At 39.1% G+C, this 27,007-nt stretch overlaps 1 protein-coding gene across 1 annotated transcript in view; it reads right to left on the reverse strand.

Annotated features, from left to right (window-relative positions):
* SLC2A2 (solute carrier family 2 member 2) overlaps positions 1–27,007 on the reverse strand; it is a 40,025-nt gene that overhangs the window by 2,366 nt on the left and 10,652 nt on the right. Inside the window, 7 exon segments of the mRNA XM_043992073.1 lie at positions 28–102; positions 105–130; positions 11,601–11,709; positions 13,731–13,918; positions 15,967–16,129; positions 18,380–18,495; positions 26,850–26,974. Coding sequence (XP_043848008.1) covers positions 28–102; positions 105–130; positions 11,601–11,709; positions 13,731–13,918; positions 15,967–16,129; positions 18,380–18,495; positions 26,850–26,974 — 802 coding nt within the window.

A 27,007-nucleotide genomic window follows, 5' to 3' on the forward strand; every position in this document is an offset into this window, starting at 1 on the left:
AAAGAAAAAACCTTGACCCAAACTCACCAACAATACGAGTCCCACCGTCATGGCAATGGCACATACAAGCATTCCTACCATGCCCACCAGGAATAGGGAACGTTCCTGCCTGCTTTCTCCACAAGAAATACTGGGGAAATTAAAAAATTAAGTTAGGATATTTTTTTTTCAGCTAGAATTGCCTACTTTGTTTCCAAGGCTTTCAGAAAGATCCAAAATTTATTTAAGACCTAGCCCCTAGGCTTCATAGAATTATGATTTAGCAGAGGGATAAGACCCAAGAACAGGTAACTATAACACACATTGTTATATGATAGGATATAATGATATATGAGAGTTGCTAAATAAAGTGCCATCTGAGTCATAGGGTCACCTGATTTAGAGTTGGAAGAATCTCTAGAGATCCTCTAGTTCAGGTTTTTTTTCACTTGTGACTCATTTTCACTTGAGAAATTTTATGTGACCCCCAGGTGTGTAGGTATATAAAGAAGGTTATACATAACCTTTTACTGTTGCCAATATTTTTTGCAACCCCCACATTCAGTTACATGACCTCATATGAGGTTGTGACCCACAGTTTTAAGAAGCTAGGCTCTAACCCAACCCTCTCACTTAACAGAGGAGAAGCCTAGTAAGGTGAAGTGATTAGCTAAGTAGCAGACACAGAGTTTGAACCTAGATCCTTTGATTGAATCTAGAACACTATTTCGAGGAGTCAAGGTAGGGTCATCAGGCAAGGTTTAATGGTATCTGAGTTGAATTTTAAAGGATAAGCAAGAATTCAAACAGCTGAAGAGGGAAAGGGAAGGCAGAATATGAGCCAAAGACATGGAGGGGAGAGAACCAGGAAAAATCAGAGAGAACCAGTGTTTCTGGGTTGGAAAGGGGCCAGAAAAGGGAATACTCCATTATGTCTAGAATCTGATTGGTTGGTTGTTGTCCTACATTCTCAAGGAGGACCAAAATGACATCACTACGTTAGAGTTAAGTTACAGTGTGTCTGTAGCTGATCAGACCAATATAAGCTTAGAATGCTCTACCACAGATTGGGTACAAATAATCCATGTAAACATTTGAGTTGGATTCTCTATATTATGCACATATCACATTTCTTTTGAGCTACTTCCAATCTGCTTTGCTCATAAAGCACAGCACACTTCTTTGATGAGGACACATCATGCTGGGTGGTCCTGTGCTAGTGTCTCCCATGCCATGCAAATCAATTCCAAAGTTCTTAAGAGAGACTTGAGAATGTCCTTATATCACATTTTCTGATCACCATGTGAGTACTTGTCCTATGTGAGTTCTCTCACATGATAGTCTTTTAGGCAAGCATACATTTGGCATTCAAATAATGTGGCCCAGTCTATTGCAGTTGTGCTCTCTGCAGTAGAGTTTGAATGCTTAGCAGTTTAGTTTCAAGAAAGAGCCTCAGTGTCTGGTATCTTGTCCTGCCAGGTGATGTTCAGGATCTTCCCTAAGACAATTCAAGTGGAAGTGAGAGTCTAGAGTGTATGGATGGTGAGTAATATAGGATAAGGATTGAAAATTGTGGACAGAATAGAAAAAGTCTTAAATGCCATGGAAAGACATATGAGTTTAATAGGCTTTAGGGAACCTCTGAGGATTTTAAAACAAAAAGGATTGACACAACCAGATATTATGCATAAGAAATATGATTTTTTGAAGTGGTTTGAAAGATGGATGAAGGGCTTAAGAGTAAAGCATCAAGGGGGCAGCTAGGTGGTGCAGTGGATAAAGCACTGGCCTTGGATTCAGGACGGACCTGAGTTCAAATCCAGCCTCAGGACACTTGACACTTAACTAGCTGTGGGACCTTGGGCAAGTCACTTAACCCCTCATTGCCCCCCTGCCAAAAAAAAAAAAAAAGAGTAAAGAATCAAGGTCTATTAGAAACTTTATTGCAACAGACCCAGAAGGTGACAATGAGGACCTCCATTAGGAATAGAGGGGAAGGGAGAGACTTGGGGGAGGAGAAATCAAAAGGACTTGGTGACTAGTTATCAAAAGTGAGAGGTGAGGGATAAGGAAGCACCAATGGTAACATCAAGGATTAGAACATGGGAAAGAATGGTGTCACTATAAATAAATATATCGAATCTGAGAATAAGAAGCAAGTTAAGGGGAAAGATGGGTACAAGAAGAGTTTTGGACAGATTAAGTTGGAAGTTCTGATGGACTCTCTAGGTCATGATGAACTCTGGAGATGTGGTCTCTGGAGTTCAGAAAAGAGGTGCTATATGGTAGTGGAAAGATGATTGTTTAGTCCAAATCCCTGGGCTCACTTGTTCCTCTCTGGGCTATAGTTTATTTATAAAATGAGGGGCTTGGACTGTATCAACTTCTAATGTTTCTTCCTGAACGAAGATTTGGGAATTATTTGCAAAGATATAGTGGTTGAATGTATAGGAATAAAGATGATTATCAAAGGAATGAGTATAGAGAGAAGAAGATCAAAATACATCCTTGTAAAACAACCTTTATGAAGAGATTTTTAAGAGAGCAAGTCAGGGCAGCTAGGTGGCACAGTGGATAGAGCACCGGCCCTGGAGTCAGGAGGACCTGAGTTCAAATCTGGCCTCAGACACTAACACTTACTAGCTGTTGTGACCCTGGGCAAGTCACTTAACCCCAATTGCTTCACTAAAAAAAACAAAAACAAAAACAAAAAAACAAGAGAGGAAGGAGCCAAACAAGGAAACATTGGAAGGGATGATTAGAGAGTTAGGAGGGGAAATAGGATAGTATGGTTTTGAACCTGAGGGGGAAGATAGGAACCAGGAGGAGAGAGGGATTGCCAATGCAATGCTGAGTAGTCAAGGAGAATGAGAACTGAAAAAATAAATGAATTTCCTGATTAGTAGGTCATTAGTGATTTTTGAGGACAGTCGTTTCATTAATAGTGTAGGGTGTAGTGTAGAAGTGTAGAAGAAGAACATAGTAAGGAATTTAAGAAATAGGACCATTGAGTATATATAGCTTTCAAGAAGTTTGACTAGAAAGAAATGGGACAATAGATGATAGACAGACAAGAAGATTCAAAGCAGGGCTTTTTTAAAAAATTTGGGGAGACTTAAGCAAGCTAATGAACAAATAAAAAGGAGACAGTACCAAGAAAATGAAAGATGCTTAATGGAGCAATCATTGAATGGTCCAAGGTCATGGACTGGAGGCAAGAAAGAGCAGAAAAAGCTTGGAAGCCTTACCTCTTGCCTGTGCTTCTGACTTTCATATGCAATTATCTCCTGGACATCTCCCACTCAGACAACCACTAGGACGCCAAATGTATCTCAATCCCAAAGATCTTTTCGCCACAATCCTGCTAATTTTCCTGACTTCCCTTTTCTTATTTCTTATTTTTTTTTGCAGGGCAATGAGGGTTAAGTGACTTGCCCAGGGTCACAAAGCTAGTGTCAAGTGTCTGATGCTGGATTTGAACTCAGGTCCTCCTGAATCCAAGGCCAGTGCTTTATCCACTGTGCCACCTAGATGTCCCCCTTTTCCTTTTAATGGTACCATTCTTCTCCTGGCTCAAAATCTTGGTATTTCCAATGACTCTTTCCTTTTCCAAGATTCTCCCCTCTGAACTATGCACCTTTGCTTCAGCCAACCTAGACTGCATGTTGTTGTCCAACTATGCCAGGCACTTTGTGCCTTTGCTTGTTCTGTTCCGTTTGCCTGCCACCACCTTTCCCTACCCTCACCATCCAGGTCTATATATAGAATTCCTAACTTTTTTTTTCCAAGCCTAGCTCAAATACCCATCTCCCCCATGAAGACTTGATCACCACCCCCAATACAAGTCTTTCCTTCTCAATAGTACTTTGCTTTTATTATATGTTCACACTCTACTGTGTGTTTTAGTTATTTTCATATATATCATCTCTCCTAGTGGATTTTAAGCTCTTTGAGAGCAGGAGCTATCCATGGTAGCTCTAACAATGCCCAGCTCAGGGCTTCAAATATTTGTTGAAAGCCTGAGTTAAATGAATCATGAACTGAATTAAATTGATTTGCACAGCCATCACCTTTCTCCTCTATGCCAACTGCCTCCAACATTTTGTTCAGTTGAATTGATAAACAAAGTTCAGATGCTGTAAATTTTAGACTTTTCCTGGTTGATTTCCTACGAGTTCTAAGCTTGTGTTAAAAATAGTGAAGTTTCCATTTACTCTGATTTATACATAAGCTCAATGATAGAAGTCCCCAGGATTTTGTCTAGAGCACAGACCTTAAATACTGGCATTAAACATGTACCAGCTTTTCCAACTCACTTCCCCTGCTGTTGAGTTAAAATGTCAAATTATGATCACTGGCATATCAGCATTCTTAACCTGATCTATGGATCAGAAGCATAAAGTTTTGAACTTAACTAGTGCAGCAGAGTGTACCTGCTGTCATTTCTGATGAATTCTTCCTTTGAAGGATGGAATTTAGGGAACGCTAATTGATGACTCTCTCAACTACTCTTCTGGGTATGTGTGTAATTGAGACCTTAACTTTAAAGATAATCTTTAGAAGATATAATTGACCAAGCCCAGTGTTTGTTGAATGAAATAACTTCCTGCCCAGTGTTGCCCCCCCTGCCCCAGTGAAGGTCAGTGAGCCACAGAAGGGAAATCCTGTATATGATTATTCCAAATCTTGGTTAGCACATTGAATGGGCTCATTCACCTCTTGTTGATTCAGACATACTGAAATACATACCTAGAAAGTAGGGGTTGTTAACCCTTTTGTGTATCATGGATACCCATAATTGTATGAATACTCATATGGACCCCTTGGTAAAGCCTTTAGACCCCTTCTCTGAATGATGCTTCAAAATACATGAAACAAAATACATTGGATTGCAAAAACTCCAATTATACTTACTAAAAAATATTTTTAAGAACGTGTATAAACTCCCCAAATCTATCCATAGACTCCAGGTAACAACCCCTGTTTAAACAGTCTGAAGTTCTCAATATGCACTCATGAGGGTTGTTGGATTTGTGTAAAGGCCTTTTTTTTTTTCCTTTGGTCACAGAACTGTCATATCTGAGTTTTAGAGCAGATGTTCTTAACCTTTTTTTATTCCATGGATCATTTTGGTTGTTTGGTGAAGACCATGATTTCCTTCTCAGAATAATGTTTTAAAATGCAATAAAAATTAAAAACCCAAAGGATTGTAAAGGAAACCAATTTAAATATTGAATTCAGTGATCAACATATTAAAAAGACAAATTCACAGGACTCTAGGCCTAAGTGCTGGTTTAGATAGACTCTTCAGATAGATATAAAACAATGGTTCTTATAATCATCAAGGGAAATGAATTTGTAGAAAAGAATAAAAATCTTGATAGAATCTTGCCAGTATCCTAACATTGTCCTAACATTATGATTGTTTTTTTTTATAACTTTCAATGTTTGTTGTAACACTATGGCAAAAAGATAAAATGAAATTATTTTCTCACTATGCTTTCTTAGTACCAATTTCTTCTAGTTCTGAGAAAGTAACAATTATTGTATCCCAAGAGTGATCTCCATTTTCAAATAAACTCTAAAATCTATGTCAAGTTAAGGCAAGTGTTTCCTTAAATTAGGTCAGGGCAGCTGTCATCCAGATACAGAACATGCAAGAGGTGAGATATGGAAAGTCTACTTTGTCTTCAAAGAGCAAGCTCAGAGATCGAATCACTGCAGACTCAGCAGCCTTAGGCAGTTATAGAGACTGCCTCCAATGGCCAGTAAATATTTTGGGGGTGTAGTGCATTCTGTTTTTAATATAATTTTATCCCCCCCCACAATGAACAAACATCTACGTTCTCTTCCTCCCATCTCTCCTATCCTGGGAAAAAAGAAAAAACAAAACCCATTGAATAAATATACATAATCAAGAGGAACAAATTCCTGCATTGTGCAATACCAAAAGAAAAATATGCCATTCTGCACCCTCTCCATCAGGAGATGGGCAGCATGCCTTCATCATCATGGTTGACCATTGCATCAATCAGAGTTCTTAAGTCAACTCTGGTTTTTTTAGACCAACTTCCACATCCACTTGATATCTCCACTAAAACTTACTCTGACACCTCATTTGCCATGGGCTCTCAGAGACTGTAGTGATAGCTTTGAAATCATGGAGCTAAGCTCAATTCCTACTTCTTGCATCTCCTGTCTGACTTTTGGCAGCCATCTCTGGGCATTCATTTCTTCTTCTGTAAGACAGAAGTATTAAATTAGATGTATTCTGAGTTTCTTTCTAGCTCTAGGTATTTGATGAACCACACACTGACATGGGCACATCTTAAATCTTATCATTTTCTATCTACTATCTTCATATTGTGAACCGGAATTCCTCTCTGAGCATGCCCTTTTTGTCTTTTTATCTCGTTCTTCTCATTCCTAAATCTATTCTTCATCCTCACCAAAGTCTCTAATTCCCTTGTTTTCTCCCAGTTCTCTAGTTCATCACCCTTGCTCTGATCTTTCTTTCTTCTCTTTAGATTCTTGACCCTGTAATTAGGCCAGTTCAACTATATGTTGGCCTCCATCTTTGAATACATGACCGTCTTGTACAATTTGTGATCAAGCATTACCAAAATCTGACTTTGTGTTGCAAGCAGCACCCATTCACCACCTTTTCTGTTTCTTCTTCATGTACTGCTGAAGGCTTTTGGAGGATATCTTACCATCATGCTGTCGTGTCACTACAAACCTGAATCTCAAAGAGACTCTCATTATGCAAAGCAATCAATTATTTCCTGATTGACATTTTGTCACGCTCTCTACTCCATCATTCCATAACTTCTCTCTTAAATTCTCCTAATTCACTACTTCCCCCCTCAGCAAGAGGGTCTCATTTCCTACTTAACTGGAAAAACCGAGTCCATCCATAATGATCTCCCTCTTGCCTCTACTACACACACCTACTATATACACCACCCTCCATTTCCTCCTCTTTTTTCCTTCTACCCTCCAGTGACTGATCAAGAGTTGACCTTTCATATCATTAAGGCAATCTCCCAATATGTGTGCCCTAAATTCTATCCCCTCCTGTATCTTCTAAGAGCCTACCCTTGTGATCATCACTTGTTTCTAATCTTCAGTCTCTTCATCTACTGACTCCTTCTTATCCACATATAAGCATGTCTTAGTCTTTCCCTTCCTTAAAACTTACTAAATACTTTACTTGATGCTGTTTTATGCTACATTTCTCTATCCTTTTATAGTCAAACTTCTAGAAAGAGTTTCCTGCATTGACTGCCTCTACTTCTGCACCTTTTAATTCACATTTTAACCTCCTGCAATTTGTCTTCGAACACCCCCCACCTCTTTGACTGTAACCACTCTCTATAAGTTACCAATTATCTCTTAAGTGTTAAGTCTGATGGTCTTTCCCCATTCTAATCCTATTTTCCCTGCCCCTCTCCTTCAGAATTCCGAATACCACAGGACCTTCCCTGCTGAGTAACTCTACTGCACATCTCATTGGCATTTACACAGTCAAAAAGATGAAACCAGTCAGAATCACCCATACCTACTTCTCCTCAAAACTTCTAGTTTTGTTGAGGACACCACAGTCCTTGCAAATCACACAGCTTTATAGTCTCTGATGCCTTTAAAAATGCTTTATTGATCTCTTTTTTCTTTCTACCTTTCTTTTTTTCCTTGTTTCTTCATTCCTTTGTTCCTTCCCTTTTTCCTTCCTTCCTTTTTGTCTAGGTCTTTTTTTCTTCTAGCTCTTTTCTTTATGCTCTTTTTTCTCCTTCCTTCCTCCTCTCTCTTTCTCTCTCTCTCCCTCCTTCCCTCCCTCCTTGCCTACCTTCCTGCCTTCCTTCCTTTCGTCTTTCTTTTTTTGTCTAGGTCTTCTCTTTCAGTTACCCTTACTTTGTATCATGCTTATCCCATGTAGCCTTTCCCATTATAGTAGTATATGATATTTATTAGGGGCTGAGACTGACCATTTTTCATCTTTCTATGCCCGTACCTTGAAAGGGTCTTGAAATACTTACTTCTTAATAAAAGTTTATTAAATTGAATCATGCCATTGTCCTGCATTTGAATTATCTTCTTGTGTGCATATCTTCTTTCCCAACTGTCTTTTCCATATTTCTCTACAGTTCCCCTAAGCACCTAGTGCAGGGTCTTCCATTCAGTACTCATTCAATAACAGCTGTTGATTGACTCCTGTAGTTATAAGTTAATAGCCATAGCAAGTGTCATTTAAAATAAAAATGCTGAATTAATGAGCAGTTTTCCTTGACTTTCGTTTCTTGCCAATGATACTTCGGAGGATTTCATTATGTAGTAGTCATAGTAGAATGCCATAATGACACTCATTGGTATGAAGCACTCAGGCTCAAGTTTTTTCTTCCTTTATGGAAGTTACTTGGGCCCTTAGAGGCCCTCATGGTGTCTTATTCCCCTGAACTCCTGGTACTTAGTATCTCTGTTACTGACTTTCCCCCCACTGGAATTCACTTGAATTTTCACTTAATTCTTCATGGACATGCAATTTTATTTAAACATACTCTGACCCTCAGTTTCTTCATCTGTAAAGTGGGAATAATATCTGTAATGTCTGCCTCACAGAACTATTGGCCAAATCCAATGAGGTCAAGGAGGCAAAGTGTTTTGCCAATCTTTAAAGTGCTCAACCAATGTCTGCTCCTTATTATTATTATTCCTTTCATTCTGACTTGAATTGTAGTCTCCTTGAGGTCAAGAGAAGCATCTTACTTTTGTATTCCCGCACTCCTAGTTGTCTAGCAAATAGTAGACACCTTATTAATATATTTCTTGATTGAATTTTGACCTTATTTAAGGCTATGACTTCAAAGTGACCCACTCACATGGCTTCATGTAGATTTTAAAAATCCAGATACTCACTGACTTTTTTTTTATTTAGATCAATTGATTCAAATGAGTTGCTTCTGTACAAAGTCAACCTATGTCCTTAAGTGCCTTATCTTCCTCCCTGTCCTGATAGAATTGATTCAAGAATTAAACTTTTTTTTCTCATATGAACAGGCTTAATTAGCAAGATACAGAATGACATGAATTAGAGCCTGAAGTGAATCAGCTCAATATTCATTTGTGGGGTTTAATATCTAATGCATTTTTTTCAAATGAATCATTAATCACAGACCATGAACAAGTTAGCTACTTTGAGTATGTTAGAAATCATCTGATCCCTTCCTCTTATTCACATAACCAATTAGTCACCAAGTCTTGTCAATTCTTTCTTCCCAGGCTGCTCTCTTTTCCTTTCCCACATGTGCAGAACCTCATTGTCTCACATCTGGAAAACTACAATAGCTGGTCTCTGACTCTAGTTTCTTCCCCCTACCATACAGCTTCCTAAAAGAATGCTTTCATCAGAGTAAAAAAGTTGTCTCCAAATTTTTAGTGGTTCCCCATTACCTAAAGAGAAAGTACAAAGGCATTCACAGCTTTCTATAACTTGGCACCAACCTACCATTCTAACCATACCTTCAACTACTGTCCAAAAGAATCCTCTGTTTTAGCCAATCTGGCTATCTTCTAAACAGAACATGGGCATGCCTGAATATGGCAAATATGCATATTTGCTCATATCATTTGTCTAAATTGGAATTCTATACCCTCCCAACTCTTTCTAATAAAAATAGTATCTACCCTTCAAGAATCAACTCATGTCAATCCTTTCCACTAACTTTCCCTGAACCATAGACTTCTTCCTCTGCTAAACAACAATAACACTTTTTTGGCAATAGGTGGCCCAATAGACTTACATGGGATTTAAAGAAAGGAAGGCCTGAGTTTGAATTCTGTTTTGTAACCTTGGGAAAGGGACTTCTCTGTGTCTCAGTTTCCTCATCTGTAATATGGCAATTATAATAGCATCTACCTCACAGGATTGTTGTGAGGTTCAAATGACTTACATGTAAGATGATTTGTAAGCCTTTTAAAGAGCTACAGAAATGCTAGCTATTATTATCCATACTCTGCAAGTTCTTACTTACTGAATGGCTAAGTGTTTCCAGGGAGGCACATTACTCTTTTCAGGTTGTCAGGGGAACCACTTAAGACCCTAATCTCTTTCTTGAACTCCAGTTCTGCATCTGTGTGATGGTGATGGACAGCTCCCCCTGGAGAGCCCATCATTTTTTTCTAATCCAGTTTATCCAAAATGGAATGGATTCTTTTTCCCACTACATTTGACCCCTTCACCCAAACTCCCTATTTCTACTGAGGGTACCTCATCTTTCTTGCCACTCAAGGTTCACAACATCAGAATCTCAGAATCATCCCCAATGTCTCACTCTCCTTTACCTCATATCAAGTCAGTTGCCAATCTTGTAAGTTCTATGTCCTCAACATCTCTTCACTAGAACAGATGCCACCTTATCTCAGGCTCTCATCACCTTCATTTTGGACTATTACAATGACCTACTAATTAATCTCCTTTCCTCCTCCTCCTCTTCCTCCTCCTCCTCCTCCTCCTTCTCTCTCTCCATATTTTCCTATTTCTATACATATATAATATTTCCCCACAGATGAATATAAACTTAGTGTACTTAGTACTTTAATTTTTTTATTTTTGTCCAGACCTGTGATTTCACTGATGCATGGAGTTCCTTTTCTGTTAAGGAAACTTTCCCTATCAATGAAAATTGACAACTGTTCAGTCTTAGAGAGTTAATTATCTAGGCACTTGAGAGTTGATGTGATTTCCAAAGCTCAAATATTCATTATGGATCAAAGGAAAGACTTGAACCCAGATCCTTCTGTTGCAGAGGCTGGCCTTGTATCCACTACATTATTACACCAGTCTTACACATATTAATTGCTCAAGTGGTAACTGTCTATTGAATTAAATCAAATTCTCCAAAGAGTTGAGTTGTATTATGGTTAGAGACACATTGCTTAGTGCCTTGATGATTTTCTCCTTTCTCTTCTCTACCCTGCCATGTGATAAAATTCCAAATATTTCTTATAGGATTCATAGTAGTAAAGCCAGTTGCATGTTGTTCAATAGTTTGCAGACTATTGGAGTAGGAACTGAGGGGACGAGTGGTTGTTGCTTCCTTACTTGCCCATTCTTCATTTCTCCATGTACTTCTCTTTTCTGTGGGTAAGTCCCTATGAAAATTCCATTATCTTTCCCATTCCTAGAAACATTCTCCTTGGACAGCAGTGAACCTGGTTAAATGACTGTTTTCCTTGACTGTTAGCCTCTGATAAGAGCTACAGTGGAATTGCTTGTATTTTAATTTAAACCAAACCTCAGGAAAAGTAATATCTGATTTACAGACTCACTTAAAGAACCTTGAATCTGGGAGGGAGCGTTAGAGTACAACTAGTCCATCCTTGTCATATCAAAGAGGCTCATGAAATTCCAAGCCCTTGATTGATCAAAAAGTTTTGAAGCAGGTAATGAGAATTACCAATAAACTTGATCAACAATGTCCACATTTGACTAAGGGGGGAGATGAGTTTATGCCCAGACAAGTCTTGTAAGTTCTATGTTTTTATGACCCTTTTACTTCCCCAAACCCCCCTTGCACCTGAACAAAATCACTGAAAAACCATACTATTTATCCAGGAGCGTTTACTCACAGATGCAAATGTGAAGACAGTGTTCACTGCTCCAACTCCAATTGTTGCATAAATGGGTTGTCCCACGCCGGCTGTTTGGAAAATACTAGTAGAATAATAAAAGATCTGGGGGAAAAGAAAATACCCAGTTTTATTAACTTGGTGCAATCTTCTTAATTATTTAGCATGGGGAGAATGATACTGACTTGACTACAAGCTTTAAAGTGATTAATATTTTTAAAAGCTTAAAATTCCTAAATTTAAGATAGATCTTTTCAAATTTATAGAATTGGGAGCAGCTAGGTGACGCAGTGGATAGAGCACTGGCCTTGGAGTCTGGAGGACCTGAGTTCAGATCCAGCCTAAGACATTTGACACTTACTATCTATGTGACCCTGGGCAAGTCACTTACCCCCAAGTGCCCCACAAACAAAACAAAACCCCCCCAAATTTTATAGAATTGTTTCAGACGTTGCCACTAATTTTTCTGAAGCCAATATTCTTTTTCATTGAAGCTGTAAATTTGTGAATCATGGTATATCCCAATCTCCAAAGAATTGAAATTGTGGGTGATTCAGAGGGCAACTGAGAGACCATATAGTGGTGGTAAGAAGATTTAAGTATATTACTAATGATGATTTCCAAAAATAGAAGTGACATAAAAATATTATCTAGCACAAACAAACAAAATACAAATAAATATATTTTTATGAAATTAAAAAAAATTTAAATATTATCCAGGAAAATACAGGATTGCCAAAGGAGATGGGCATGTCATGGATTGAGAATGGGACGTAATAAATGAACATCTTGAGTCCTGCTTTTGGCCCTCAGAGGATATTTTTTTAAAAGGCAGAAGAAGGCCTTGGATGTGGACATTCTAGGCCCTGCTCTGGGCCCCACAAAATGTTAAAAGAGCTGGAAGAAGGCCTTGAACATAGACACCCTCAGACCTGGTTGGGTGACCACAAAAATGTTAAAAGAGGTAGAGGAAGACACTAGGCCAGCTTATGGGATGACACGCAAGTCATACAGGATGAGAAGATGAGGATGGCTATAACCAGGGTAATGGAAGAATCACCCACCAAAATGAGATCATAGATCTATTTTCAAAATCCTTTGTGGAATCAGGGACCTCTTGAAGGGAGCTAATAATTTGACTCTATCCTCCTATTCCTAGGCAGATGTCATAAAATAATATTCTGTAAAGTAAATTCCACAATTCCCTTAGCCTTGAACTAATCTTATTGTAAAAGTCCATCCTCAGCTAGAATCCAATCGAATGACTCCTGTTCTACTCTCATTGTAATTAAAGGAACCATCTTCTGAGATGCTTATGAGGAATTACGTCACCATTTTGCCTTTTCATTTTCAAGTTAACCTCTCCTTTAGAGCAGCATAAGACTGCTCAGGGCAAAGAGCCAAGGGAAAATCACTGTTGACTGGTAATTAACCATTTCTATATAGGCAAAGTCAGCTTCAAATGATAATTAAAGGGAAAAACAAAGTACCAAAGGGTGACATCCAGCCAAAGAATGAAGTGAACAGGTAAGCTTGGAATTGGATGAGTGCGATGGTTATTCCTTGGTTTTCTAGATCTATCTCTGTTTTTTCATTATAGCAACATATAAAATTATGTTTTGAAAGAAATTTAATGCTAATCTCGAATACCCTTCAAAAGAGCGTTTGCATACACACAGTAGAACAAAGAGAGGGTTCTATAGGAATCAACAATTTTTCATTTCATACCACTTGCTATATAATACATTTTACATATTATTTGCAAAAGTGTTATCATGGATGGAATGGGAACCTTTGTTAGTCTTCCCCCCACCCCCCATGCTAACTAGAATAAATGGCTTTCATAATTAGAATGTGGAGCGGGCATCACTAACCTTCTGTGTGGGGATATTCACAAAAAGTTTGATATTCTTTGGGAGACAGATGAGCTGACCTTCAGCAATTGTCCTTTTTTTTTTTTTTTAAATAACAGCTATGCTTTCTTTTCTAGCTTTTCTTCCTTAAGACCTTCCCCCCCCTTTCTCCCCATTTACCTTGATTCCCCTTTGTCATATGAACAGGCAAGTGCCACTTGATCTGATTACTTAAGGAAATGTGGGGTGTGGGAATAACACTCAGAGACTCACCCCGTTGATCCCAGAAAACTGCTGAGCCAGGTGCAGCATCAGGGCCACAGTGGTGGGCTGCCGGTAGGTGGCCATGGTGAAAAGCTGAATGATGGAAACTTTCTTCTCCTTGGCGGCTTCTTCCTTCTCCTTTTTCATCTCTGTGATTTCCTTAGTGGGGTCAGTGCCTCCTCTGAGCCTTCTCAAATCTGTTTCCAGAGTCATCATGTTACACCTTTAATCAGTCATTGCTTGCACATTATTTTAATTATGTTTAATTATGTTTATGGAAAAGCCACGATGCTCTATGACCTTCCTGAGATTGTCTCATGAGAATTGTATTTTATTTGATAAATTAGGCCTAGAGGGGCAGCTAGATGGTGCAGTGGATAAGCACTGGCTCTGGAGTCAGGAGGACCTGAGTTCAAATCTGGCCTCAGACACTTAACACTTACTAGCTGTGTGACCTTGGGCAAGTCACTTAACCCCAATTGCCCCACTTTAAAAAAATAGGCCTAGAACCTTGGAAAAAGCAGAAAATTTCCCTCTCTAAATGCAGATCAGTATCTACTCAACAATTTATAGTCTTAGACTGTTAGCTGTCTAGTGAAATTTAGTTGAAATGACTTACCAAGGACCATACAAACAATATGGATCAGAGGTCAGACTAATTCAGGTGTACCTAACTCCCAGACTGACTCTGTCTACTATAATATGCCATAGACACCATGCCTCTTTATGTTGGTTTGGTCATGACCAGTAATAATAATAACTAGCATTTATGTAGCATTTTAAAATTGGTAAAGCACTACACACACATATAAAATCTGTTTTGATCCACATATATGTTCTATGTATATACACATATGTCCTTATGTGTATATATACATACATATATCTATATCTATATAAACACATATTTGACGTCTGTTTTGTTCTTTATAATAACTCTGGGAAATAAGTGTTATTGTTATTATTCCTGATTTACAGATGAAGAAACGGAGGCCGAGAACCATTCAACGACTCACTCTGCACCACATGGCTGGTACGTGTCAGAAATCATAGTTGGACCCAGGTGTTCCTGATTCCCAGGCTGACTCCTTAACCACTATGAAATGCTACCTTTCTCCATTTCACTTACTCATCCCTTACCATAGAGTTATAAATACAGTGGATTGTTATTGGCCTGAGGGAAATAAAAGGAAGAATAAGACATGGTCCCATCCTTAAGGAGTCTGTAATTTCTGAAGGGGCAAAGCAATTATAGACTTTGTGCAGTGGTGGTTGTTTTGCAGGAGAGCCACCTGTACTTCCCATCTACTCTTACCTTGTGACCTCAGGGCGGCTGGGTGATACAGGGGTCAGGGAGCCAAATTGGGAGTCAGAAAGCCCTAAGTTGTATTACTGCCTCAGGCTATGTGACTATAGGCACTTCACTTAGTTTCTCTCAGCCTCAGTTTTCTTATCTGTAAAGTGAGGATAATAAGAGCACTCCTTTCCAGGTTTGTTGAGAGGATCCAATGACCTAATAATCTAAGTAAAGCACTTTGTAAATCTGAAATTACTCCATGAAAGCTAGCCACTAAGGGGTACAGCCTGTGGTCACAGAACAAGTTTTCTTCTACATGAAGATAACTGGTTCATTCCAAGATAGAATAAATGACAAATACGATGTCATCAGTTCTGTGCCCAAAGCCAGTGAGCTCATAGGCCTAGAGCCTTTATAAATCAATATTAAGCAAGAGTGTGCAAATTCAACCTCTGCCTTTCGATCAATATTTGGGGGAGGGGATATATTGCCTGGCATTTCACGATCCCACAATTAGAACCTAAATACAGAAATGACTATAGTAACAAACTATATTATCATATCCTGGACAAATCACTACCCTTTCCTCAATTCCCTCATCAGCAAAATTGGGAGGCTTGGAGTGGAAGGCCTCTAAGATCCTTTCCAGGTGTAAATCTATAACCCTCCCATGTGAGAAGAAATTTCAACTAATGAAAGCTTGGTTTATATACTTGATGACACACATATATCTGGGATTATTTGGGGGCCCTCAAACTGTGGTTCATGGGAATATTACATGCCTTGATCCAATTTTCACTGCTTGGTGCTATCTTTCTCCCTGGGTTGCACAATTAACCATTTGCCTTCATTTGGAGGGAATCATTGGCCAGTCATGTTCACATATGCAACGTTGTGCCTACAGACGATTTTCCCTTAGGAGAAAAACAAAGCAGTTGAATGTCTTACTCATTTTGGCTTTGTTCTCTTCTCCCAGATTAATGTAAAGGTATTTCGGGCTCTCTGGACAGAAGAAGAGTAACAAACACTGAAGGACAGCGGGTGCCGCCACTATGCCAAGCAGTACAGGCCACATGTCATCATTGCCTAGGATAAAGTCAAGTCCAATGATCTGAAAAAAGATAGACCCACACTGTGTTAATGATGCAACATACTGAGGCTGTTGACTAGTAACTTCTTGCTGCATTAGCAGGTCATCTACCTGTAATATCTTAGACCACGCAAAGTGGAATTATTTTACTAGTGTGCCCTCCTCTAAGCAAAGCTGTGTTGTAAGGGACCTCAGAAGCTCTTCCATCTACTCCTACTCATACACCTGAGTCAGAATTCCAGGCATGTGGTCAGCCAGCCTCTGCTTGGGATACCTGGGGTGAGCGAACCCACTATCTTCCCAGACTGCTCCATTCACCTTTGGATAGCTCCAATTGTTAAGAAAGCATTCTTTCTTTTATTTTTCTTTCTTTTTTAAAAATCAATTTTAAATTGACTTATTTGAAACTTCCACCCTCTGCTATGAAGTAGGTAAGCTAGGGACTGATTATCTCCATCACAAAAAGCTTCAAATATATTTCTTTTAATTAGAAGGTTCTGTAGGAACATTTAAATGTTTTCAAGTGACAAATATTGATTCAAACACAATTTGGGGGGGCATTTTGATTGTGCAAAGCAAGCCATAACTATGTTTATGCAAACATCATGAAAAAACTTAATTCCTGTGGCAGAAAGTTGCTAATTTGTTCATTTAATTTTGGGGCCACTTAAATCCCAACCCAAGTCCCAATCTACCAATAGGTACAGTGCCAGAATTTGAGACCGAACTTGTACTTGTCAACACACTTGCCTCTGGACCTACTATGACATTCATGCTGAGCTGTTGGGATTGAGCTCTTCCCTGGGTTTTCCTATAACCAGTCCCCAACATGAAATTCAGCTTCTGGAGCTGGACCTTGGTTTGTTTCTCCACGTATAGATCCCTGGCTGATGTCTTAGAATGTCCTAATTCCTCCAGGACCATGGTTTTGCCATACTCCCTTAATTCTTTCTGTTGATTGATTGCCCACTTGGACTTTGGGTTGTTACTGGCCCCCCCTCAACAGCAGGGCTTAAAAAAATATTTTGGAGTTCAAATTTGGCCTCAGGCACTTGACACTTACTAGCTGTGTGACTCTGGGCAAGTCACTTAACTCTCATTGCCCCACAAAAAAGCCCCCCCCCCAAATTGATAACTATATTTCAGTACAATTGATTTCTCTTATAATCTTGTATGTTTTATTTTATTAATTTAAAAAATTATTGTGAAAGGGGATCTAAAGGGATCCATGACACAAAAAGCTACATTCTGCCTTCCTTCTGAGACCTCCTGCCTGAATTTCCTACCTACACCCCCCCTCTTCCCATCCCCAATCCATCTACTCTTGAAAGTTTCCCTGGGTTCTGAGTTCAATAAGGGTGCTGCTCTTGGCCTTGTGGGGACTTAGCAACCCTCCATACTTTGGGCACAGTTCCTCTCTTTCCTTTTTCATAAGGATTTCTTTAGACTAACTCTACTCTACCCAACTGACAACAGAGAAAAAGAGGAACAAAATCAGAACTGACAATCTTGGAGTAAGGTGCATGAAATTAGCAATGGACAACTCCCAATGATCAAAGGCTCATGGGCATGGATACAAATGGTACCTTCCATCTCTCAGAATTGGCCCTTTTTGGTGCTAGAGAGAGCTGCATAGTTGGCTTCCTGCTTAGAGGCTTCTATTGTTTAGGAGGTGGTAGGATCACAGATTTGGAAGCCATCTCGCCCATCCCCTTCATGTCCTGATGAAGGAGGTAATGTTCAGAGAGGGGGAGGCATTTGCCCAATATCTCACAGGAGGGAGGTGGCACAGCCAGTATTTGGACTTGGCTCCTCACACTGGGAGTCTGATTTTCCCACCAACTCTTCAGCAATCATTCTCACAGCATAAAGAAAATGGGTGAAGAGTGAAGAGACCAGGACCCTTGTTCTGACTGTACATGGCATCACTTAGCTGAGTGATAACATTATGCAAGTCACTTGCCTTTCTGTCTTAGTTTATTATTATTTTTCCCCATTGGTGGATTGGGGGTACTACTAAATGCACTACCTACCTTAAAATGAGACAAAATGTGCAAAACAAAATGAAACAAAAAAATGTGAAAGGACTTTTAAAAGATGGAAAAGCCTCATAGAATGTAAATCTACTTTTTCTAGAAAATAAAAAGAGTTGAGAAAGCTCTCACATCTAATCATCAGGTCAATAGATACCTACTTGCTACCTCATGACCAAAATTTCTGATGTTTTCACCAAAATAATAATGATTAACTTAGTCACATGCTATTCTTTACCTGACTGACGAGAATCCCTGTGACAATGGCCAGCTGGTGTAAGGTCCCCAGAGCACCTCGGAGGGACACGGGAGCAATTTCACCAACATACATCGGGACCAATCCTGATACAAGACCTTTATGAAACGGGAAGACATTGTGCCCTTAATGCAGAGCTTGGTCAAACAAGAGTGAATGAAAAACTTGTAGATTTAGTGGAACGTATTGCCCAGTGTCTAGACATTTGACTAATATCTAACCACATTAGAAGATAAAGCTTTCAGTAAGAGATAGCCCCTCGGTCCTCTGTCATGAACTTTGGGTGGTTAAGAAATATCTGTGAGTGATAAACTAATACATATTTATTTTTGTGTTTCAACATTCCAAGTATCATCATTTTGTGTTCCAGCACTTAGCACTGTGCCTGGCAAATAGTATGCACTTAATAAATGCTCATTGATTTATTTTCAACATTGTATTCAGTAAGTTAACATACTTAGTGACTATCAGAGGACTTTAGATTGTCTTAGTAAAAGAGACTAAGAAGATTCTGATAAGTTTCTTAAGATCCTTGTATGCAAAGGTTATCTCTAATATTAGAAATGGGGAAAATAGGTAAGTTATCTACTATTCTCCAGGTATAACGAAGCTCACTAAATTCACTGTTCTGGTGGTAGTTGAACAGTATGATGGATAGGTTTGTCACTGAGAGTCAGAAGAGACACAAGTTAAAATCCTGACTCAGACACTTCCTAGCAGTATGACTCTGGGTAAGTCATTTATCCTCTCAGCCTAAGTTTTGTCATCTTTAAAATGGAGATAATAATAGCATTTACCTCACTTGGCTATTGTGAGGAACAAATAAGATATCATATGTAAATGTTTTATAGATGGATCTATAAATATAAGCTATTATTACTACTAATTTTAATAACAATAGATTTAGAGTGGAAAGGATTCTTAGAGACCACCTAGTACAACCTCTTCATTTGACAGATGAGGATACCGATGCCCAGAGGGATTAGGTGACTTGCCCAAATCCCATCAGGTGACTTGAGACAAATTCAGGATTTAAACTGAAGTTTGATTCCAAGTGTTCTGCACCATCCTCCCTCATGCCACCTTCAATGATATCATTTTAGTGAACAAGAATTTTCTTTTTTTCTTTTCTTTTCTTTCATTTTTCTTTTCTTTTCTTTTCTTTCCTTTCCTTTCCTTTTTTCTTTTCTTTCTTTTTTTTTTTTTGCAGAGCAATGGGAGTTAAGTGACTTGCCCAGGGCCACACAGCTAGTAAGTGTCAAGTGTCTGAGGCTGTGAACAAGAATTTTCAAACAAATCAGACAGAAGAGTTCTCTCAGTGATTGTCTATAAATTTTTGCTATCAAAATGAATCAATTGCATATATTCAGAGGATTGGTTTATGGAATCTCTCTAGGATCTTCCCTGAAGGCTGCTTTAAAATCTCCTAGTGAACATGCTGTCAACATTATACCTGCATTTTCCCCAGAGTTTAGATAGGATTTGATCGTTTTGCCCTTGGCTCTGTTGATAAGGAAGAAGCAGTGGCTTTTCTCTTCTTAACATACGTGCATATATAAGCAGAATAAAGTTCATTGACTTATTTGCCATCCCTTATTCTAAAGCACAGAATCTTCACATCTCATGACTTTATTTAAAAAAATGGGAGGGGGGGGGAGAAGGGCAATCGGGATTAAGTGACCTGCTATCACATTTAAAATCTAAATGTGTGGTTGCCTTAAATTAGAAGCTTTAGCACCAGTCTTTGGGCATTAAGCATTTATTAAAGCATGCTAGGTATTAGTAAAAAGGAAAACACCTGGAGTTCAGAAAGTTTAGAAAAGGCCTATCTAGCCTTGAGTTCTAGTCCTCCACCATGAGCCTGCTTAAAACACAAACTGCCCCACAAACTGAGTGTGGAAGCTTTTTATAGGTCCAGAGCAAATGCAGTCCTTACACACTGCTTCAAGCTCATTGGTTAGTGTCATCCAAATCCCATTGGTTCACTGGACTTGAAGGTGGTTTCATGTTGAGTTCAAAGTCCTTAGCTTCTGAGAACAATACCCTCTTAAAGGCTGGCCAGGTTTGGTTACAATCTAATTAACTTTAAGTAGGCTAATCACCAAAGTCAATCACTCTCACTTAATTCAATCAGTTTAGATTAATCTCCAGGTGTGCCTTTGAGTATCTGCCACATCCCATTATTTTCTCACACTGCCCAGGGTCATATAGATAAATATCTAAGACCAGATTTGAACTCAGGTCTTCCTGAATTCAGGACCAATGTTCTAACCACTGTGCCCCCCTACCTGTCCCCATCTCTTTACTTATCGAAAATGTTGATGCCTAACTTGAGAAACATGTGGATAGCACCTTATGTGTACCAGGTAAAAGGTAGTATACAGTCAGGCTTTGGAATCAGGAAGACCTAGGCTTACATCTTTTGAAACATCCTACCTATGTGGCCATAGTGAATAAATCACTTAACCTCTCAATTCTCAAGGGCAGGAATGACTTCATTTTGCCTTTGTCCCTAGCATAGCAGCTGGAACAAACTGGGCACTTACTTAATAGATGTTTGTCAAGTGATTAATGAGTGCTCCCAAGAAATTCTGGAAGTCTCTAAGTTATGAACCAGTGGCCAATCTGCATCATTGGAGGGAGTTTCCATACTGGGAGTTGTCCAAACTAATTGCCTCATAGATTTTCTTATTCTCCTACCCCCTGGCCAGATGTGCAAGGCACTCTGCTAGGTGTTTTGAGTATGATGACAAAAATGCAACATTCCATGTTCTTCATGTACAAAATCAGCATAATATGAGGTAAGAAGTGAAGAGGGTGGAGGTCAGATAAAATCCTAGAGATTTTGAGGAGGGAAAGAGTGCTACCCATATTGGGGGAAGGGACTGGTGAGAATCACTGAGGAAGTAGAACCTGGAAATAGCATCTTGAAGCAATGCAAGGAGAGGAGAGGGGCCCAGAGGGGGCGGGTGGCAGGTCACATTCAGGGGTCAATTTGACTGGAATATAGAGTGTATGGAAAAGAAAAATATGACAAAAGGGCATAAATATAGCTTCAAGTCCTATTGTATAAGCCCTTAAGTCCCAAGGCTCAGTAAAATGGTATTTTATTCTTGAGCCAATAAGGAACCAGTAACATTTTTTATACAGGAGACACATAGAGTGGAACCATTTTCTTAGGAAGATTACTTTGCTAGGATAGATTGGAGAGTGGACAGACTTGAGACAGGGAGACCAATAACCCAAGGGAATGGTGATGTTGGCCTGAATAACCTGTGTGACCTTGGTTGGACAAATCACTTACCACCACCACCACCACCCCCCAGCATGTTTCCTTTTCTGCAAAATGAGGGTGTTTGATTAGATATCCTTCAAAGTCCCCTACCCTATGATATATCATCTATGAAAGTTGATAGAGATGGAAAGATAGAAATGGATATTAAGCATGCTGTTAGATGGAGGGTAACCAGGTAGTTCAGTAGATAGAGTGCCAGGCCTGGAGTCAGAAAGACCTGAGTTCAAATCCTGACTTCAGACATTTACTACCTGAGTGACCTGGGCAAGTAAGTCACTTAACCTCCGACTGCCTCAGTTTTATCAACTGTAAAAAATGAATGATGATAGCACCTCCCTCCCAGGATTGTTAGGAGTATCAGATGAGACAACATTTGAATAGCATTTAGTCAGTGCCTGGTACATAGTAGGCACTTAATAAATGCTTGTTTCCTTCCTTCCTGTGGATGTAGAACTGGTAGAATTTGGCAACAGATTAAATATGGGCTGTGAGGAAGAAGAGAGTCAAAGATGAATAGGGCTTTGAAAATGGGCTACCAGGAAGATGGCAGGGCTCCCAAAACAAACAAGAAAGTATGGATTAGGGACAGTTTAGTGGGGAAGATAGTGAGTTCAACTTTGAACATGTTTAATCATAGGTGCTAGAAGGATATACAAGTAGAACTGTCTAGTAGTCAGTTGGAAATATGGGACTGGGTCTCAGGATAAAGATGAAAGATTTGAGCATCATCTATGTAGAGATGAGAATTAACCTGGAGTAGATATGACCATCAAGAGAAAAAATAGAGAGAGAAAAGAACAGATCTGAGGATTGAGCCTTGGGGAATATTCACCCTAAAGGGTCACAAAGTGGATTATGACCAAGATGGAGTGGTCAGGCAAGAGGGGAACCAAGGGATAATATTGTTACAAATCTGGGGGAACAGTAACTTCCCTGGAGGAAGGAGTGGTCAATAGTGTTAAAAGCTCCTGGGAGGTCTTCTAGAGAGAAAACAGTAAAAAAAAAAGACCATTGAATTTGGCAGTAGAACGATTCTTGGCAGTTACAGAGAGCAATTTCAATGGCGTGGTGGAGGCAGGGGCTTGATTGGAAGGGTAAGGAAGTGGAGGTAATGTGTAGGTGATTCATCTTTATAAATACATGATACAGTCTCCTGTTTACCTTTGTTGCATGACATATAACTATAGGTTGCATTCATAAATGCAAGCTCTCTCTACTTCTGAAATTCTTCTCTCTTTTTGGTCATATTATATAAATATGTGTATATAGCCATAGTTCTAGTCACACCAATGATTAGGAAGACGTGGCTTTGTTCTTTTTTCTTCATGCTAGTTCTACAATTTACACAAGAAAAAATGATTGAAGAGTGAGGAGGGAGCAAAGTTTCTAGATTTAAGATCATGTCATTTTAAAAATCTTCTTATCACAGATAACTGCCTGACTACAGTTGGCAGCCATTTTCCTGAGTATCCATCCAACCTGGAAGCTGGGGAACAGACTAGATGATTTCTTAATATCTTATCTATCTTAATAAGTGTTAAGGTATTCTATGAAACCCTTTAGCTCCAGCATAAATATTTTGGGGAATGTAAGTTTTGACTTGATTAGTGACTGAGAATATTTCTTTCTTTCAATGATTTCTTCTCTCTAGCTATCTTCTTTGGTCATTAGGTCTTCTGAAAGATCATCATGAAAGGAGTTTTCTTTTTTCTCCTCTTCTAAGGTAATATTAATTGACCATGGTACAGATGAGTTATCTAATGAATTTCAAATGTCAACACAGTAACCACTGATATGAAAATGTGTGGTCATTCTTTATCTATTGACCCTTTCTCTGTTGCTTACAAACATGGACCCAGTCTTAATTCATCTTAAAAAACAAACACGGGGGCGGCTAGGTGGTGCAGTCGATTAAGCACCGGCCCTGGATTCTGGAGGACCTGAGTTCAAATCTGGCCTCAGACACTTGACACTTACTAGCTGTGTGACCCTGGGCAAGTCACTTAACCCCCATTGCCCCCCCCCACACAAAAAAACCCCAAAACAACAAAAACACAAAAACAACTCCAACACCTTCACTTGTCCATTTCTGTTCCCTCAATCTAATGTTTTATCCTTAGCCCTCCTTTCACAGTTAACCTCCTAGAAAAAACTCTACCTTTGCTGCCTCCATTTCCTCCCTTCCCACTTCCCTCAAATCATTGTAACCACTTGACTGAAGTTGTCCTTTCCAAGGTTATCAATGACCTTTGATCAATTATCATTCTTTTGTTGTTGTTTTGTTGCCTCTCACATACCCTTCTCAGCTCATGTGGCCACCACTTAAGCTCAAGCCCTTATCACCTCTCACCATTGAACTCATTATCTTCCTCACCAAGCAAGCAACAATAACTGCTTGATTAGTCTCCATGCTTCAAGTTTCTTCTGTCTCACATCCATCCTCCACACAGCTGTCAGGGTGATAGTCCTAAGGTCAGACCATGTCACTCTCATACTCAAAAACTCCCCTGATGCCTCACTATCTCTGGGATCAAATACAAATTTCTCTCTTTGGCATTTAAACCCTTACACAGCCTGGACCTAACTTATCTTTCAAGTCATATTATATACTCTTCTTCATATGCTCTATGGTCCAGCCAAACTGGTTGTTTTGCTATTCTTCACACCTAATTCTCCATCTCCATTCTTTAGATGGGCTGTGCCCATGCCTGACATTTCCTCCCTCCTCAGTCTGACTCTTACAATGACAAATTTCCTTCAAGGCTAGTCCCTCTCCCCAATTATATTGTATGTATATGTTTTGCTTATTATTCACATACTATATTCATCAATAGAATGTAAGGTCCTTGAGGGCAGGCATTGGTTTATTTGTCTTCGTATCCTCAGTATCTCATGCACATACTAAATTCTTTTCATATAATAGTACTGAATCATATAAAATTTTGTGATCCTGAATTAATGTATTTAAAATCTAATATCACAAAATAAACAACTATAAATAATATAACAATGTAAAAGATAACATAATATGATGTAACATAACATATTACAATGTTATGATATGATACAATATAACACAATACAACATGATACAATATGATATAAATGCACATTGAATTGAATTAATAGAAATTTTAGTTAGGATAATTCTTGATCAGGGGCAGCTAAGTGGCACAATGCTTAGAGTGTTGGACCTAGAGTCATGAAGACTTCTCTTCCTGAGTTCAAATCTGGCCTCAAACATTTACTAGCTGTGTGATCCTGTGCAAGTCACTTCCCCATTTACCTCAGTTTCATCATCTGTAAAATGAACTGGAGAAGGAAATGGAAAAGCACGATAATATCTTTGCCAAAAAAAAAACCCAAAAAAACAACCACACACAACACAAACAACAACAACACCCAAATGCAGTCACAGAGAGTCAGACAGGACTGAAATGACTAAACAACAACATCAACAATAGTTCTCAATCAGAGAATATGTAAGTACATAGGCAAAAGCTTAGCAATTAGGAAGTTTTATAGGTGAATCCATAATTATGAAGTTAGACTATCTGATAGGAACTTATGATTAGTGCAAATAATGAATCTCCTGAAGTGGTCACATTATTTAGTTTCACACTGCTCATTTCCATTGGTTTGGAACCAAGGACCATGTTTATATAATTATAACATTGAATAGGGAGGATTTAAATCCATGGAGCCACTTCAGAATATTTATTATTCACACTGTCGGGACCCGGCTATTCTATACTACCAATTCTGAGATTTTTGACAATAAATGATCAATTCTAAAGACTCATAATATAACCCAGAAACCTCTGGGGTCAATGACACATACTTTGCTATTTCTTTGGAGATGCCTTTTTGTTAAAGTGCTGCTTGCGATGCCATCATGTTTACCCAGTGGGAAGTGAGGGACAGGTGTTGAATTTAGTTTCCAGCTTATGGACACTTCAAGCTTTTGATGAATTCACCTGGTCATACAAAATCCCAAAGGGCTTTCTCCATTCTGGAGGTTAAAACACTGTCAACATTTTAGATTCAATTTGTAACCCTAGTAGCTCCCCAACAAGAATATGTACTCACTTTCTCCATAAATAGGAATTATGCCTGAAAACAGATGGGGAGGGGGTTTTCTAGACATTAGTGTCTCCAAAGGAAGCTGTAGTTTGAGGTAATGGAACCAATTAAACTAATTTTAAAAACCAAATCCTTCACTGGCAGGTTGACAGGACCAGGGTTTCCTGGTTGCTCAGAACCTAAAAGATTAAAAATGGGGCTCATTTACTTATCTCACAAATTGAGCAGATGTGCCCTTTGCTGTAGTCTTTGCAGATTTGTTTACTTGAGAATTTTGAAAAATTGTTTCTGAGAAGCAGCCAGTCCAGTAGTGACATCTCATGCCCTTGTTCAGACAATAGTTACCTACATTTCAGTATTGTCCTTTCATTAAAAAAAAAAGTGACGTTCTTTTTTTGTTTGTTTGTTTGTGGGGCATTGAGGGTTAAGTGACTTGCCCAGGGTCACACACCTAGTAAGTGTCTAGTACCTGAAGCCAGATTTGAACTCAGGTCCTCCTGAATCCATGGCAGGTGCTTTATCCACTTCATCACCTAGTTGCCCAAAAAGTGACGTTCTTGACAATGATTTTACAGAGTGTAAATGTCAAAGGCAGCCTCTTTGGGTGTTATACTTCTACTGTCTAGTGCATAAATGGTGCATGTAGGTTTGGCTACCCATTTTACCACTTACCTCCACAGGCTCCCAACTACCTCTACTTGGCTCTCCCTCGAGGGCTAGTGTTGGCTGTTAGTCCCAGATTCATAGCTTGTCAAGGTATTGTTGACAAGGACATGAGTGGAGGGGACCCAGGGACAGAGGGTGAGGAGCAATAGCTTTGGGCATTGCCTCTTGCCCTAACCCACTGAGAGGAAGAAATGATGACATTTCAGGCATATATGTCTATACATCACGATATGACCATAAGTCCTTTCACGATCCTCTCCTCCTGGTGCTGAGCCTCCCAGCATTTTATCTCAATTTCCTTCCTGCTCTCTTCTAGTCCAAGGCTGCTTGTGGCTTTCAGAGCTTTTGTGTACCAGCAAGCACTGGCCCTAAAAGGCAATTCTGACAAAAACACCAGAAGCAACTTACCACAATATATTCCTGAGATGAATCTACCTGCGATGATAAGAATGTGAGATGGTCCAAGTTTAGCTATTGCCATCAAGAGAGATCCAATCAATGAGAGACTGTTTGCAGCCAGCATTCCTTTAATTCTAGAATTAATTAAAACAAAAATGGGAGGAGGC

Source organism: Dromiciops gliroides, chromosome 3, assembly GCF_019393635.1.
Source record: "Dromiciops gliroides isolate mDroGli1 chromosome 3, mDroGli1.pri, whole genome shotgun sequence".
In the NCBI taxonomy this organism is placed as follows: domain Eukaryota; kingdom Metazoa; phylum Chordata; class Mammalia; order Microbiotheria; family Microbiotheriidae; genus Dromiciops; species Dromiciops gliroides.